Raw genomic sequence first — 16892 nt, 5'->3', positions numbered from 1 at the left:
AAACTTCAGGACATATCGGTAATTCAACGACTTCCTGCCAAAACAAATGAAAACATAATAAAGACAGAGTCCTTACGGATGAGTAGGATCTGGTGTCTGAACAGACTTACTGATGCCCAATGCTAGTAAGGCCTATGGAAGAAAAAAAGTAAATAACCATTAGCAAGATAGGGAGTACAATGAGGTAAAGCCAATCTAGAGGGCACAACCTGACAACAGCAAAGAAACACTTAACACATGTATGTCCAACAACCCAGCAGTTCTGTTCTCTAGTACTTACCATCGAGACATAAAGATGACCAGGAAAGGGTTTAAAAAACACTGCTTATAAAGCTGAGAAATAAGAGAGCAACCTAAACCTTCTTCAGTAAGGAATGGCAAAATAAATCATGGTACAACCAAATAATAAACATCCTCTACCTCAGTGTAAAAGAATAGAGTTGGGATACAGCTCTCTGTGCTGACATGGTGAAAGCTCCAAGACATAACATTCAGTGAAAGGGAAAAAAGCAAGTTTAGAAACGGTATGTATAATACAAAAGAACTTGTGTTTTTTAGTTTTTGTAAACAACATATAATGTAAAGCATAGGAAAAAGCCTGAAAGAACTCACATTTAACCTCTGAGGAGAAAAGTAGGATTAGGGTAGCCTGTAATACCTAATTTTTTTACAGGAAGAATAGCTTGTATAAACTGAACAAATAAAAGATTTAAAGACTACAAACCGTGTATACACATGATACATTTGGGCTTTGCTGGTGGCTTGGAAGGTAAAGAATCTGCCTGCAATGTAGGAGACCTGGGTTTCATCTTTGGGTCAAGAAGATCTCCTGGAGAAGGGAATGGCTACTCACTTATTTTCTTGCCTGGAGATTTCACGGGCAGAGGAGCCAGGCAGGCTACAGATATGGGGTTGCAAAGAATTGGACATGACTGAGCGACTATTCTATTCTATGACACATTTACATTTTTAGTCAAGCTCCAAACCTATGTGCATGAAGTATACATATCAATGTACACACAGCAGTGACTATCTGGAGTGTGGAAGGAAGAAATAAAGATGGAAGACTAATTACAACAAAAATTTTATTTCTTTAGGGGAAAAAAGTCATGACAAAATGACAAAATTTTGCATGATAAAAATGCAAAAATGTCTTTTATATTGGTTACCATCTTTCTTTCCTTCCTCCTTTGCCTTCATCTTTTCTTCCTTTATTTCTGTTTATTTGATATTTTCGGTCATATCTTTTGTTAAAAAAGACTGATTCACTGGAACTGCTCAGTATTATGTTTGCACTAAGTATCTTTTCTATTAATTTCATGTAAATTTAGAAATCTGAAAAAGATTACCTTATTAAAATTATTTATCTAATAAAAATACAAAGCCTCTGAGTGAATATCCTATGTAATTTTATTCGACTAAGCTGGGGGTTTTCCATATTTTCAGTATGGTATCAAATAGGTAAACTTTCAAGATAACCAAATTCTTTACAGTTGAGGTTTCTCTGTAGGTTACCATGCATTTAATAGAAAACATTTTCTTTTGTAAAATATATGGACATTATACCACCCTGAAAATTACTAAAACACATAAATACCAGACTTAAGTTTTGATATTGGAAATTCCATCCTAAAAACAAAGAACATTTCAACTTTTTTTCCTACTTGATTACAAAGGAAAAGAGGGTCAAACTACCTAAAACAGATGATGGCTTTTCAATAAATTAAGAGAATGAGAGTAAATTAAGAACATACAATTTTAAAACTTGTATACTAAAATTAAAATACTCATTATTGATTCACACTATATATGTCTGTGTTTATAATGTTTACAAAATAGTCAATGAGTGTTCAATCATTTTTAAAATACTTAATGTTCAGGTTGGCTGTGCAATGAAGTGTGAGGTATCAGAAGTTCTATAAATTTAATATGGGCCATATTTATTCTTATAAAAATAAGATATCACTAATGCTGTTCTCCAAAGATTAAAGTCAAAGTTCTAGAATTTAATGTAAATGGAATCATGCAATTACTACTCTTTTGTATTTGCCATCTCTTGTTTAACATACTGTTGGAGATACATATATGCTGTTACAGATAAGAATTTCATTTTTTCTTTTTATTGCTAGGTAATATTCCATTGTATGAATATACCACAATTTGTTTATTCCACTGTTGATGAACATTTGTGTTGACTCCAATTTTTTGTCCATTACAGCACCTTCACAGTGCTATAAACATTCTTATACAAGTCTTTGTGGACTTTTGTTCCCACTTCTCTTGGTTAAATATTTAAGAGGGGAATTGCTGAGTCTAACAATAGACACATGTTTACAAGAAACTGACTAATTTAAGAGTGGTTGTAACATTTTACACTCCATCAGCAATATCTAAAAGGTTTGGGTGCTCTACATCTTAACCCAACATTTGACTGTCAGGCTTTTAAATTTTAATCATTATAGGGGATGTGTAGAGAGGCCCTGTTTGGGTGTCAATATACATTTCCTGATGATGAATAGTGCTGAACACCTCCTTGTGTCCATCAACTACATTCATGTATCTTTGTGAAGTACCTTTTCAAATCTTCAGCCTTTTAAAAAAAAACTTAGATTTTCTTTTTTAATACTGAGTTATAGCTCAGTACTTTGGCCACCTGATGCGAAGAGCTGACTCACTGGAAGAGACCCTAACACCGGGAAAGATTAAAGGCAAAAGAAGAGGGCAGCAGCAGATGAGATGGTTGAATAGCATCACTAACTCAATGGACATGAATGTTAGCAACTCCGGGAGTTGGTGAAGGACAGGGAAGCCTGGTGTCCTACAGTCGGTGGGGTCACAAAGTCACATGTGACTTAGCAACTGAACAACAATAACAAAATAGAAGTTCCTTATTTACCCTGGATACCAGTCTTTTGTCAGATTATAAGCTTTACCAATATTTTTTCCCTATCTGCAACTTGCCTATTTACTGTCTTAAAAGTGTCCTCAGTAAGAATATTTAATTCTGATGCAGTTTTTCTTATTTTATGGTCCTATTTCTGTGTCCTATTTAAGAAATCTCTGCTTACCCAAAGGCCTAGAAGATATTCTCCTAGGTTTTCTTCCAGTATTTTCATAGAGTTAGCTGGTACTTCTGGGTCCACCTTAAATTTGTATGAGGCATGAAGGCATTTGTATAAGTCGAGGTCCTTTGTTTTTTATCCATGTGAATATCCAATTTTTCCCATACCATTTGTTGAAGAGTTTCTTTTCTTCACTGAACTGCTTTGGTGCCTTTGTCTGTTGGACCCTCTACTCTGTTCTCCTGATTTGTCAGTCCTTGAGCCAATACCTTGAAAGTGTTAGTTCTTCAGTTATGTCCGACTCTGCGATTCCATGGACTATAGCCCACAAGGCTCCTCTGCCCATTGAAATCTCCAGGCAAGAATTCTGGAGGGGGTAGCCATTTCCTTCTCCAGGGAATCTTCTCCACCAAGGGATGGAACCTGTCTCTCCTGACTGCAGGCAGATTCTTATGATCTGAGCCACCAGGGAATTCCCTACTGTCTTAATTATTGTGCTCTGAAATAAGTCTTAAAATCCTCCAAAAATTTTTTTAGATTGCTTTCAATATTCCAGGTTCTTTACATTTGCATATAAGTTATAGAATTTAATGAGTCTGTCAATTTCTAACAAAAAAAAAAGTCTGCTGGATTACATTAAATTTGTAAATTAATTTAGGGAAATCAGACATATTAATGCAGTAATCCAACCCATGATCATAGTATCTTTATCCATTTCCTTAGGTCTCCAGTTATATTTTAAGTTTTCAGTGTTAAAGTCTTACACATCTTTTGTTAAATTTACTGAGTATTTAATATTACAAATGGAATTTATTAAATATTTCATTCTCCATTTGTTTGTTGATAGTAGAAATGCAATAGATTTTTGCATATTAATCTTCTACTGACTTTGAATATTTAAATTTGCATTCCTAGAATATTCACTGGATCATGATCTATTATAATGTTTCTATATTGCTAGATTCAATTTGATTATATCTAAACGAACATGAACTTCCTGATGTTCAAGCTGGTTTTAGAAAAGGCAGAGGAACCAGAGATCAAACTGCCAAAAGCCACTGGATCATCGAAAAAGCAAGACAGTTCCAGAAAAACATCTATTTCTGCTTTATTGACTATGCCAAAGCCTTTGACTGTGTGGATCACAATAAACTGTGGGAAATTCTGAAAGAGATGGGAATACCAAACCACCTGATCTGCCTCTTGAGAAATTTGTATGCAGGTCAGGAAGCAACAGTTAGAACTGGACAAGGAACAACAGACTGGTTCCAAATAGGAAAAGGAGTATGTCAAGGCTGTATATGGTCACCCTGTTTATTTAACTTCTATGCAGAGTACATCATGAGAAACGCTGGGCTGGAAAAAGCACAAGCTGGAATCAAGATTGCCGGGAGAAATATTAATAACCACAGATATGCAGATGACACTACCCTTATGGCAGAAAATGAAGAGGAACTCAAAAGCCTCTTGATGAAAGTGAAAGTGCAGAGTGAAAAAGTTGGCTTAAAGCTCAACATTCAGAAAACGAAGATCATGGCATCTGGTCCCATCACTTCATGGGAAATAGATGGGGAAACAGTGGAAACAGTGTCAGACTTTATTTTGGGGGGCTCCAAAATCACTGCAGATGCTGACTGCAGCCATGAAATTAAAAGACACTTACGCCTTGGAAGGAAAGTTATGACCAACCTAGATAGCATATTCAAAAGCAGAGACATTACTTTGCCAACAAAGGTCCATCTAGTCAAGGCTATGGTTTTTCCTGTGGTCATGTATAGATGTGAGAGTTGGCCTGTGAAGGCTGAGTGCCGAAGAATTGATGCTTTTGAACTGTAGTGTTGCAGAAGACTCTTGAGAGTCCCTTGGACTGCAAGGAGATCCAACCAGTCCATTCTGAAGATCAGACCTGGGATTTCTTTGGAGGGAATGATGCTAAAGCTGAAACTCCAGTACTTTGGCCACCTCATGCGAAGATTGACTCATTGGAAAAGACTGTGATGCTGGGAGGGATTGGGGGCAGGAGGAGAAGGGGACGAGAGAGGATGAGATGGCTGGATGGCATCACCGACTCGATGGACGTGAGTCTGGGTGAACTCCAGGAGTTGGTGATGGACAGGGAGGCCTGGTGTGCTGCGATTCATGGGGTCGCAAAGAGTCAGACACGACTGAGAGACTGAACTGAACTAAACTGAACTGAAAGGATATCTTGCTGTTTCGATGATCCAGTGGATGTTGGCAATTTGATCTCTGGTTCCTCTGCCTTTTCTAAAACCAGCTTGAACATCTGGAAGTTCACGGTTCACATATTGCTGAAGCCTGGCTTAGAGAATTTTGAGCATTACTTTACTAGCGTGTGAGATGAGTGCAATTGTGTGATAGTTTCAGCATTCTTTGGCCTTACTTTTTGGGATTGGAATGAAAACTGACCTTTTCCATCCTGTGGCCACTGCTGACTTCTCCAAATTTGGTGATATATTGAGTGCAGCACTTTCACAGCATCATCTTTTAGGATCTGAAACAGCTCAACTGGAATTCCATCACTTCCACTAGCTTTGTTCATAGAGACGCCTACTAAGGCCCACCTGACTTCACATTCCAGGATGTCCGGCTCTAGATGAGTGTGAATGATTACACCTTAGTGATTATCTGGGTCGTGAAGATCTTTCTTGTACAGTTCTGTGTATTCCTGCTACCTTTTCTTAATATCTTCTGCTTCTCTTAGGTCCATACCATTTCTGTCCTTTATCAAGCCCATCTTTGCATGAAGTGTTCCCTTAGTATCTCTAATTTTCTTGAAGAGATCTCTAGTCTTTCCCATTCTATTGTTTTCTTCCATTTCTTTGCATTGATTGCTGAGGAAGGCTTTCTTATCTCTCCTTGCTATTCTTTGGAACTCTGCATTCAAACGGCTATATCTTTCCTTTTCTCCTTTGCTTTTGCTTCTCTCCTTTCCACAGCTATTTGTAAGGCCTCCTCAGACAGCCATTTTGCTTTTTTGCATTTCTTTTTCGTGGGGATGGTCTTGCTCCCTATCTCCTGTACAATGTCATGAACCTCCATCCATAGTTCATCAGGCACTCTGTTTATCAGATCTAGTCCCTAAAACCTATTTCTCACTTCCACTGTATAGTCATAAGGGATTTGATTTAGGTCATACCTGAATGGTCCAGTGGTTTTCCCCACTTTCTTCAATTTAAGTCTGAATTTGGCAATAAGGAGTTCATGATCTGAACCATAGTCCACTCCCAGTCTTGTTTTTGCAGACTGTATAGAGCTTCTCCATCTTTGGCTGCAAAGGATATAATAAATCTGATTTCGGTGTTGACCATCTGGTGATGTCTATGTGTAGAGTCTTCTCTTGTGTTGTTGGAAGAGGGTGTTTGCTATGACCAGTGCGTTCTCTTGGCAGAACTCTGTTAGCCTTTGCCCTGCTTCATTCTGTACTCCAAGGCCAAATTTGCCTGTTACTCCAGGTGTTTCTTGACTTCCTACTTTTGCATTCCAGTCCCCTATAACGAAAAGGACATCTTTTTTGGGTGTTAGTTCTAGAAGGTCTTTTAGGTCCTCATAGAACCGTTCAGCTTCTTCAACATTACATCCATTGGATCATTGGAAAAGCAAGAGAGTTCCAGAAAAACATCTATTTTTGCTTTATTGATTATGCCAAAGCCTTTGACTGTGTGGATCACAATAAACTGTGGAAAATTCTGAAAGAGATGGGATACCAGACCACCTGATGTGCCTCTTGAGAAACCTATATGCAGGTCAGGAAGCAACAGTTAGAACTGGACATGGAACAACAGACTGGGTCCAAATAGGAAAAGGAGTACATCAAGGCTGTCTATTGTCACCCTGTTTATTTAACTTCTATGCAGAGTACATCATGAGAAATGCTGGGCTGGAGAAAGCACAAGCTGGTATCGAGATTGCCGAGAGAAATATCAATAACCTCAGATATGCAGATGACACTACCCTTATGGCAGAAAGTGAAGAAGAACTAAAGAGCCTCTTGATGAAAGTGAAAGTGGAGAGTGAAAAAGTTGGCTTAAAGCTCAACATTCAGAAAACTAAGATCATGGCATCTGGTCCCATCACTTGATCGCAAATAAATGGGAATTGTGGCTGACTTTATTTTGGGGGGCTCCAAAATCACTGTAGATGGTGACTGCAGCCATGAAATTAAAAAGCGCTTACTCCTTGGAAGGAAAGTTATGACCAACCTAGATAGCATTTTCAAAAGCAGAGACATTACTTTGCCAACAAAGGTCCATCTAGTCAAGGCTATAGTTTTTCCAATGGTCATGTATGGATGTGAGAGTTGGACCATAAAGAAGGCTGAGCACCGAAGAATTGATGCTTTTGAACTGTGGTGTTGGAGAAGACTCTTGAGAGTCCCTTGGACTGCAAGGAGATCCAACCAGTCCATTCTGAAAGAGATCAGTCCTGGGTGTTCACTGGAGGGCCTGATGTTGAAGCTGAAACTCCAATACTTTGGCCATCTAATGCGGAGAGCTGACTTATTGGAAAAGACCCTGATGCTGGGAAAGATTGAGGGCAGGAGGAAAAGGGACGACAGAGGATGAGATGGTTGGATGGCATCACTGACACAATGGACATGGGTTTGGGTGGACTCCGGAAGTTGTTGATGGACAGGGAGGCCTGGTGTGCTGTGGTTCATGGGGTTGCAAAGAGTCAGACACGACTGAGCGACTAAACTGAACTGAAAGGATATCTACATCTATGTTAATGAGAGATATAGGTCCATATTTTTTTCTTGCAGTATCTAAGATTTTAGATCAGGGTTAAGGTGCTCTTCCATAGTGACTGAGTGGTAAAGAATTCACCTGCCAATGTAGGAGATTGGACCATGGGTCGGGAACATCTCCTTCAGAAGGTAATGGCAACCCATTCCAGTATTCTTGCCTGGAAAATCCCAGAGGATTTTGGCAGGCTACAGTCCTTGGGGTTGCAAAAGAGTCAGATACAATTTAGCAATTAAACAACAATCAGGGTTCAGTTCAGTTCAGTTGTTCAGTCGTGTCTGACTCTTTGCGACCCCATGAATCACAGCACGCCAGGCCTCCCTGTCCATCACCATCTCCCGGAGTTCACTCAAATTCATGTCCATCAAGTCGGTGATGCACTAGCCTGATTAGAGGAAATGAAAAGTGTTTCCTTCTCGTCTATATCTGAAAATCTTTGTACTACTGGTTATTGTTTCTTCCTTACATGTTTGATGTAATTCTCTTGATAACGTCCCATATGTCTAAGGCTCCCTTCATTTTCTTTTTTTAGTCTTTTTTCACTCTAGTGTTAGTATGAATGCTTTCTACAGTCGTATGTTTACTTGAGTTTAATGATCATGCTTTCCAAAGTCTAATCTGCTCTTAATTCTATACATTGGATTTTTCATATCAGATATTTTTCAGCTCTAAAATTTCCATTTGGTTCGTCTTTCTATCTTCCATTTCTCTTCTCATTATATTCATATTTTCTTTTGATACATAATATGAATGCATCTTTAATAGCCATTTATCCTTGTCTGCTAATTCTATCGTATGTCAATTGAGTCTGTTTCTATTGACTAATTTTTCTCCTCGTTGAATGTCAAATTTTCTGCTTCCTGGTTGTCTAATACAAATTTTTCAAATTAGGTATGGACACCATGAACGTTATACTGCATGTCTAGAATTTGTTGTCTTACTTTTAATAAGCGTAGGGCTTTGTTCTGGCAGGTAATTAAGTTACTTGCAAATCAGTATGATGCTCTAGAGTTTTGTCAGAAAGGTTCTAAAACTTAACAACTAAGATAATTTAGCCCTACTACCAAAGTCTAAGCCTGGGTAATCCGTCAGGACTTTCAACCTTAGAAAGTCAGAACTTAATCCAAGCCCTTTCTGAACTCTAGGGATTACTCAGGTTAATGTTCCCTGCTGGTTCTTTGCCTAGTCTCATGGTGCTTTAGCCGACTCATGCGTAACAAAACCTCAGCAAAGATTCAACTCAAGGAAAACCCTATGTAGACTTCTGTAGCTTTTTGTCTGCATAGCTCCCTCCTCTGTGTAATCTACCTTGTAATTTCTAGCCACCTCAGACTCACTGAACCCTAATTTCTACCTTCTCAACTCAATGATGGTAACCCACCCTGCTCCACTATCCCAAAAGTGCCTCCAAGCAAAAAAATCAGTGATCATAATTTAATTCACCTGTTCCCCTTCCTCAAGGATCACAGTCTTGGCACTATTAATGTCCAATGTTTGAAAATACTGTTAAATATACTTTGCATAGTTTTTCAGCTGTTTATAGCAAAAGACTGTGAGTCTAGTCCCCATGTATCCATCATGGCTAGAAACATTACATTATGTACATATGTTTTGCAACTTGATTTTTCAGTCATATGGTTATTATTCCAGATTAATACATAGCTATCTACCATATGCTTTTATTTATCTATTGGCTGTGGCACGTGGCATGCGGCATCTTGGTTCCCCAACCAGGGATCAAATCCACGCCCCCTGCAGCGAAAGCATGGAGTTTTAACCACTGGACTGCAGTGCAAGTCCCCCTACCACCTGCTTTTAAACCCTCAATAGTATATCAGAGTATGGACACTTTAAAATTGTCTTCAGTGTTTTAAGTAACAACTAAAATTAATAATATGCACTATTTTTACATTTTAATTTTCTCATGTTGGCATAAACTTAGAACAAAATAGCTACTGTGTGTTATGTATTTCTCTCTCACCCACCTCTCCCCCACTCAACAGGCAAAATATTATATAAATAGTAGTTATTAAGTAATTACTGAGTATAAAAATTTAAGAAAATGATTGTTAGTACTAATAGCAAGTGTCTGTACTTTTTCCTTATCTTTAAAAAAAGTTGTTTAAATATTTATTTATTTGGCTGCACCAGGTCTTAGGTGCCACTCGTGGGATCTTTGATCTTCTCTGCAGCATGTGGGATCTTTAGCTGTGGTATGATAACTCTTAGTTGTGGCAAGCGGGATCTAGTTTCCTGACCAGGGATTGAACCTGAGCCCCATGCATTGGGAGCGTGGAGTCTTAGCCACTGGACCACCAGGGAAGTCCCTACCTTTTTCTTTACTTTTACAAAAGGTTTAATCTATCTGACAGTGAGTTACATGAGTTCTTAGATTTAATTTTTATTAAAATTGGTCTCCCTGCTCCTTACCATTATTATTTTTAACTTTGTCTTAAATATTCTTACTGTACGTACCTGTGTCTTTTGTTATAAGTTCTCCCAAATCATTCTTATATAATAGGAGGATAAACAAATAAAAACTAAAAAGGTTTTCTTTAATAGGCCACTTTTTTAAAATGTGAAATGATATACAAGTAGAAATGTTGTATTCTTAAAAAAAGGCTTAGATTTGTAGTATTCAAAATTTGAATTAAAGGGAGTCTGGACGGAGGAGCCTGGTAGGCTATAGTCCATGGGGTCTCAAAGACTCGGACACGACTGAGCGACTTCACTTTCACTTTTCACTTTCATGCATTGGAGAAGGAAATGGCAACCCACTCCAGTGTTCTTGCCTGGAGAATCCCAGAGACAGCGGAGCCTGGTGGGCTGCTGTCTATGGGGTCGCAGAGAGTCAGACACGACTGAAGCGACTTAGCAGCAGCAAGAAGGTATTTTAATTTTATAAAAATTATTCTCCATTTGTAAATTCAAGGAAAAAATCAAAATACTAGTTTATTGTGAAAATCATTTTAATTCATCAATCACATATGACTATTTTATATATTTATTCAAACAAATCCACTGGCTCTTATAGTTATAAGAACTAATATTCTTAAATCAAATTTCTATTTAATGTAAGAATCACTTTTGAAAAAGCCTCTGCCCAAATACCTAGTATCTGATAATCTTATACTTCATTGTTAAAAGCTTTTAAAGCATAACAATCAGCTTTCAAATACTATGATCATAATTCTTTGTATGTCATCATTCAAAAGTAAAACACCTTCCATTTTCTTTTACAACCCAACTGTAGGAATCATTCAGTTTTTAAAATGTCAACTTTTAGACTAAAATCTCAAAAAATATTACTTTAAATTAGTAAGAAAGCTTTTACCCCTCACCTGGTTACAAGTATCAGATAAAGAGTGTATCGCTTCTGAAAACATGCTTGCTGAACCCGTATAAATCCAAGCAAGAAATTTGAAGAAGCAGTTTAATCCATTGCTAGGAGAGAAAGAAAAGATAATTTAGCATAGGTTTAGATAAAAATTCCCACCAAAAGCTTATTTATACACATACACACACACACGATTTTGTTCAAAATAAAACAGATTTCTAGTTTATTACACTTTAGGCAAGAGAATACAAATTTGAAGAATATAGATTATCGTTTCACTAAATATTTAAATGAAAGAGGCATGATATGTGCAAACAAATTACTTAAGAACTGATGAGAAAAGAGGGTGTTCTACATTTGGACAAAACGGAATCAGAAAGGAAACTGTGTCTTAGGTAGGTGAAAGAAGATCAGCACGTGATGTAGTTCAGCAGGTCACTGTCAAAGACACGACACTGGTGAAGATCAGGTTGTTTAATTAGACAGATGCTCGAGGTGAAAACAAAGCTAGACCAAGTAGTCTGGGTCATACTAGAAGATCATACATGCTAAAATAAACATGATTATCTCCTGAGGAAGCTAGTTGTGCTCAGATTCGGACAGTAATAACTAGTATAATTTATCTCAGACACTGTACTTAGTCACTTATTATGTTTTACTATAACTATTATACAAATATTAATAAGTAATAACATCCTCATTTTATAAATGAGGAAACGGGGGCAGGGGGCTTCCTGGTGGTCCAGTGGCTGAGACTCTGCACTCCCAATGCAGGAGACCTGGGTTTGACCCCTGGTCAGAGAATCCTATATGCAGCAACTAAGAGTTTGCACGCTGCGCCTAAAAGATCCCACTGCTGCAACTAAGATCCAGTGCAGCCAAATAAATAATTTTTAAGTAAATAAATAAAAATAAATGAGGAGCCTTACTTCCCCTTCCAGCTACCCTTTTCTCCTCTCCTCTTCAGATAATTTCTTCAAAGAACTGTGTCTGCTCTTGCTGTCTCAGTTTTCCTCATTCTGTATTCAGTCTTCAATCCCTAAACAATGGCTTCACCACCAACACCTCATAAGATTGTTCTTAACAATATACTGTTTCTTGCTATTAAATTCCTGAAAACATTTTTAATAGTTTCTTTAATCTTATAGAGGTATTTGCCACTATCTTCTTAAAACACTGTCTTCTTTGATTTCTACCAGACTCCTGGTTTTTTCCCCACCTTTCTCTTTACTGTTTCTCAGTCTCTTCTGCAGGCTTTTTTTTTTTTTTTTCTTCTACCAATTTCTTAAATGTGAGCATTCTTCAAGGCTTATTCAGGAGTGCTTTTCCTTCCTCATACATTATAATGTATATACATATACATTCTCCAGGTGATCTTAACTATTCCTATGACTTTAATTATTCCCTATATCCTAATAACTCTCTAGTCTTTATCTCTTAATTCAGGTCTCCTTCCTGAGCTTCAAACCAATATATATTAACAATAATAACCATCAAGTGTATTATATAACAGTATATATAATATAAGCACTAAGTATATTATATAATAATATATATTATATATAATATATATTATATATTAATATATAATATTATATAACAACCATATTATATAACAGAAACTATGCTAAGCAGTTTACATACCCTGCATCACATTCCTCCAATATAAAAAGCTTTAGCTGCTAATCCCACTTTATTGACAAAAACAATTATTTCTGTTGACCAGCTCTACTTGGGTGCCCTATAAATACCTCAGACTCAAAAAGGAACCCATTATTTTCTTTGCTCCCACCCTGACTCTTCCTTCCAGTGTTCCCTTTTTCTCAGTGATAGTACAGTATCTATCCAATTGTCCAAGTCAGAAACCTGGGCACCATCACTAGTCAGTCCTCCTAAATTCTTTTTGAACCTAACCATGTCTCTCCACCCCTATTGCCACTATCTGTGTTGTATTATTATAAATGACTCTTAGTCTAGTGCCCCTCCAGTCCTTGAAGATAAGAATTACGTATTTTACCTTCATGTTTCCAGACCACATCAAAATTCCTGACACGTGTAGTATATGTATTTGAGAAATAAAAGCACAAACTAATGAACTACGAATTAATGCTCTTAAATAAATATCCTAAAATAGATTACTCAGTACAATAGATTAAAAGGTAGGCAAAATAATAGAGACCAAGAAGACAGAAGAGAAAAGAAAGAGGCAAAAGCATCAGTTATGTTCTACCGGGTTAAATGGCAGAAAAATAAAGAGGGCAGATTCTCTTCAGTAGTCATAATGCAGGTTGGTTTACTCTAAATGTAACTTCGGCCAACTCAACTTTTTAAAAAAGATTTCTATAAACACCAATGAAAATAGAAGAAAAATTTTCATACAGCGCTTTTATCTTTATCTAGATACCAAGTAATAAATTTATATTCATATATATACATTAAAAACAATGTAATTTATTTTTAAAGGTTTATTTTTCAGTACTTACATGCAAATGGCAACCATCACCACTTTCCCTGGCCCCTTTAAAAAAATTGATGCCGTTCTAGAGCGTGGCTATAAAAACAAAACAAAAACAAAAAAATCTCAAACATTTTTCCAAAAGGCACTATGACCATTATATGTGACTCTGACACACCAGAAAATATCTCCCCTATCAATGCCTCTTCACAACTAGATTTACTTAATTCTTTTTCTCTAGACTTTCCTATTTAAATTGTGGGAAAATGGAAATTGAAAGTGCATGTCCAGAATGTTGTTTATTTCCTTGTAATTCATTTCCTATCTACTCCCAGAAAAATTCTGAGTTGTTTACATTAAAAAACAGAAATAAAGTGATAAAAATATACTGAACTGAAATAACCTAAAATTTTCCATTTCTTGAGCAACTTCTTAAATTTTAAAACAAGAACAGCCAAAGCCAGTAAGTCTGTTGCCCCTCATTTAACTCCTGACTATTCTCTAAAGACTGAAGCCCTCAAATAACACTGTGTTTAATTCCAAAACTGAACAAAACAAAAGGAAATCAAACAAGTAGAGAACATATTCAAGGAGAATATTTTTCTTCAGTTAAATATTCTTTGGCTACTCTTTGAATTTATACTTTCTGTGTTTCTTTTCCTGCTCTTTCCTCTCCCGGGAATGCTATCATACGTCACTATAATCTCTCTAAGCTTTACTCATCTTCTTCCATATCTGGCCAAGGGTTACCCTTCTATGTAAAGCCTTCCTTGATCCCCCAGAGAATACTCACACTGCTCCACATTTATGGTTGTACTTTACTTTTCTATTAAAGCAAGTCCTGTATTCTGCCTTATGTAATTTATTCAAGAAATATTTACTGGGCAAGTACTACATACCTGGCACAGTTCTAGATGCTGGAGCACAAGAGTAAACAAAAGAGAGTCCCTGCCTTCATAGATCTCACGGTCTAGCATAGGAAGGGGAGAATGAATCCGTCATATCTGAGTGATAAATAAACTAAGACAGAGACTGATAGAACAGAGTTGGGGGTATGACACGGAGGGCTATTTTGATTAGAATACTAAGGGAAAGGAGTTCAGTGATGAGAAGGAAGCAACCATGAAAAATCTGGAAGAATGTTTTAGGCCGAGTATACAGCACATTCAAAGATTCTGACAGAAGTAAGTTTTGTGTGAAGAAAGGATAAAAACAAGGCCGATGTGGCATGAGGGGAACAAAATGCTTTTCTTTTTATCTTGCACTCTGATAATGCTTTGCAGTCAGGTCTGCAGGTTAGGGTTTAAAAAGCACCTACTAAGTTCCTGTGGACAACGGAACAAAAGAGGGAGCTGCAAGCTTTAAAGTGATTCATTTATAAAGTCCGACCATGGTTCCACATTTCTGAGTTATGCCATTTACTGATAAACAAAAACCAGTGTATGTGCATTTTACTACAATGAGAATATACCATATCGTTTGCTTAGTACAGGGGGAAAAAATGAAATTGTTATAGGAATAGTAGAAAATGAAAACATGCTACTCAAGGAAGAAGATGAAAAAGATTTCTTTAGAAGAAAGTTTTGAAAACTTATGGAGTAAACAAGACAGATAGGGAAGGAAAATGAGATTTTAAAACGATAACAGAATGTTATAGTAAGGAAAAAGAGATTCATTGAGCACAAATTGCTCTGAAAGAGAGAATTCCCTGGCAGTTCAGTGGTCAGGACTGGGCTCTTCCACTGCTGGAGTCCTGGAGAACTAAGATTATGTAAGCCTCATGGCACAGCCAAAAAGAGAGAGAGAGAGAGAAAGCTGTAGAAAATGCGAAAATATGTTGGTAATAATTAGGTCAGAAATAGCGACAAGGTCCTGGAGAAGGAAATGGCAACCCACTCCAGTACTCTTGCCTGGAAAATCCCATGGATGGAGGAGCCTGGTAGGCTACACAGTCCACGGGATATCGAAAAGTCAGACGTGACTGAGCGACTTCACTTTCACTTTTCATTTTCATGCCTTGGAGAAGGAAATGGCAGCCCATTCCAGTGTTCTTGCCTGGAGAATCCCAGGGATGGAGGAGCCTGGTGGGCTGCCATCTATGGAGTCGCACAGAGTTGGACATGACTGAAGTGACTTAGCAGTAGCAGCAGCGACAAGGTCCAAGGAAATCTAGCAGCAAGGGAAGCAAAATCTCAAAAAGCAACAGATCCATAGTAGATGGATAGATTTCAGAGGACTAGGAGGAAAATCAGCATAAAATACTCAAAGAGCTACAAGTAATTTCAAAGTGACACTATCATTTCAATCCCAGGTGGCCCAAGTAGTAATGAATTCACTTGCCAATGCAGTAGATGCAAGAAACTTGGGCTCGATCCCTAGGTTGGGAAGATCCCCTGGAGTAGCAAGTGGCCACCCACTCCAGTATGCTGAAAGACTATCCCAAGAAGTTCGAGAATTAGGATTAGAAGGAAAGGCACAAAGAAGTAGAAATATTAAAGGGAAAATGTATTAAAGGGATAAGAAATAAGATATCAGTTAGAACACTGAACATTGAGAGAGTGCGTGTGCCAAACCTAAAATATAGTGAGTTCATATATTTCACTATTGGAGTTCCCATAAAATGAAGAAGACTATAAAAGAATATAATAAGAGAAGGAAGTGTCTGGATCAGAGAGAAAAAGGATACAAAGTAGGTGGGTGAGAAGGAGGTTTAAGAGGGAGGGGATATGTTTATACATATGGCTGATTCACTCTGTTGTACAGCAGGAGCTGACACATTGAGAAGCAATCATACTCCAATAAAAAATAAATAAATAATAAAAAGACAAAAAAAAAAAGAAGATATTTTTATTCCAGGCAACATGAATAATCCTGTTATGTTTTAGAGAAGGAAACCAACCATCTTTAGTGAGAGTCTCAAGTGAGTGTTCCTAGAAGGAATATGGAAACAGTAGGAAATTCAATACTAAAGTCTTATTCTATTACTATTTTAAAAAAAAGTATAATAGAAATTTTATTCAAAATCTGTAACATTTCAAGGCTGATGAGTATTAATCTTCAAAAGGGCTCTAAGTGACACAGATTTCAGAAGTCAAACAGCTGCTATTCAATAATCTGGTGCTGATGATCCTCCATGCAAAAAAGATATAAAGCTAGCAGTAAGTCTTCCCAGGAGGCAGATCTCACCAGCCTAAATTACTCCATAGCAAGAGGCAGGGGCGGAGTCTGTCAAGGCATAGAAGTGACTCACACAACATACAAAGGCCCTACCACCG

The 16892-nt window shown here is 37.3% G+C and overlaps 1 protein-coding gene across 1 annotated transcript in view; it reads right to left on the bottom strand.

The window, feature by feature from the left end:
* Positions 1-16892, bottom strand: part of SLC30A9 (solute carrier family 30 member 9) — an 88504-nt gene that overhangs the window by 32218 nt on the left and 39394 nt on the right. Inside the window, exons 8-10 of the mRNA XM_019962671.2 lie at positions 13646-13713; positions 11167-11269; positions 77-132 (exon numbers count right to left, since the gene is read on the bottom strand). Of these exons, the coding sequence (XP_019818230.2) occupies positions 77-132; positions 11167-11269; positions 13646-13713 (227 nt within the window). The remainder of the gene's footprint in view (positions 1-76; positions 133-11166; positions 11270-13645; positions 13714-16892) is intronic.

Source organism: Bos indicus, chromosome 6 (assembly GCF_029378745.1).
Source record: "Bos indicus isolate NIAB-ARS_2022 breed Sahiwal x Tharparkar chromosome 6, NIAB-ARS_B.indTharparkar_mat_pri_1.0, whole genome shotgun sequence".
Classification (NCBI taxonomy): domain Eukaryota; kingdom Metazoa; phylum Chordata; class Mammalia; order Artiodactyla; family Bovidae; genus Bos; species Bos indicus.
The sequence above is the reverse complement of the archived record's forward strand: the minus strand, read 5'-3'. Positions and strand labels throughout refer to the sequence as shown.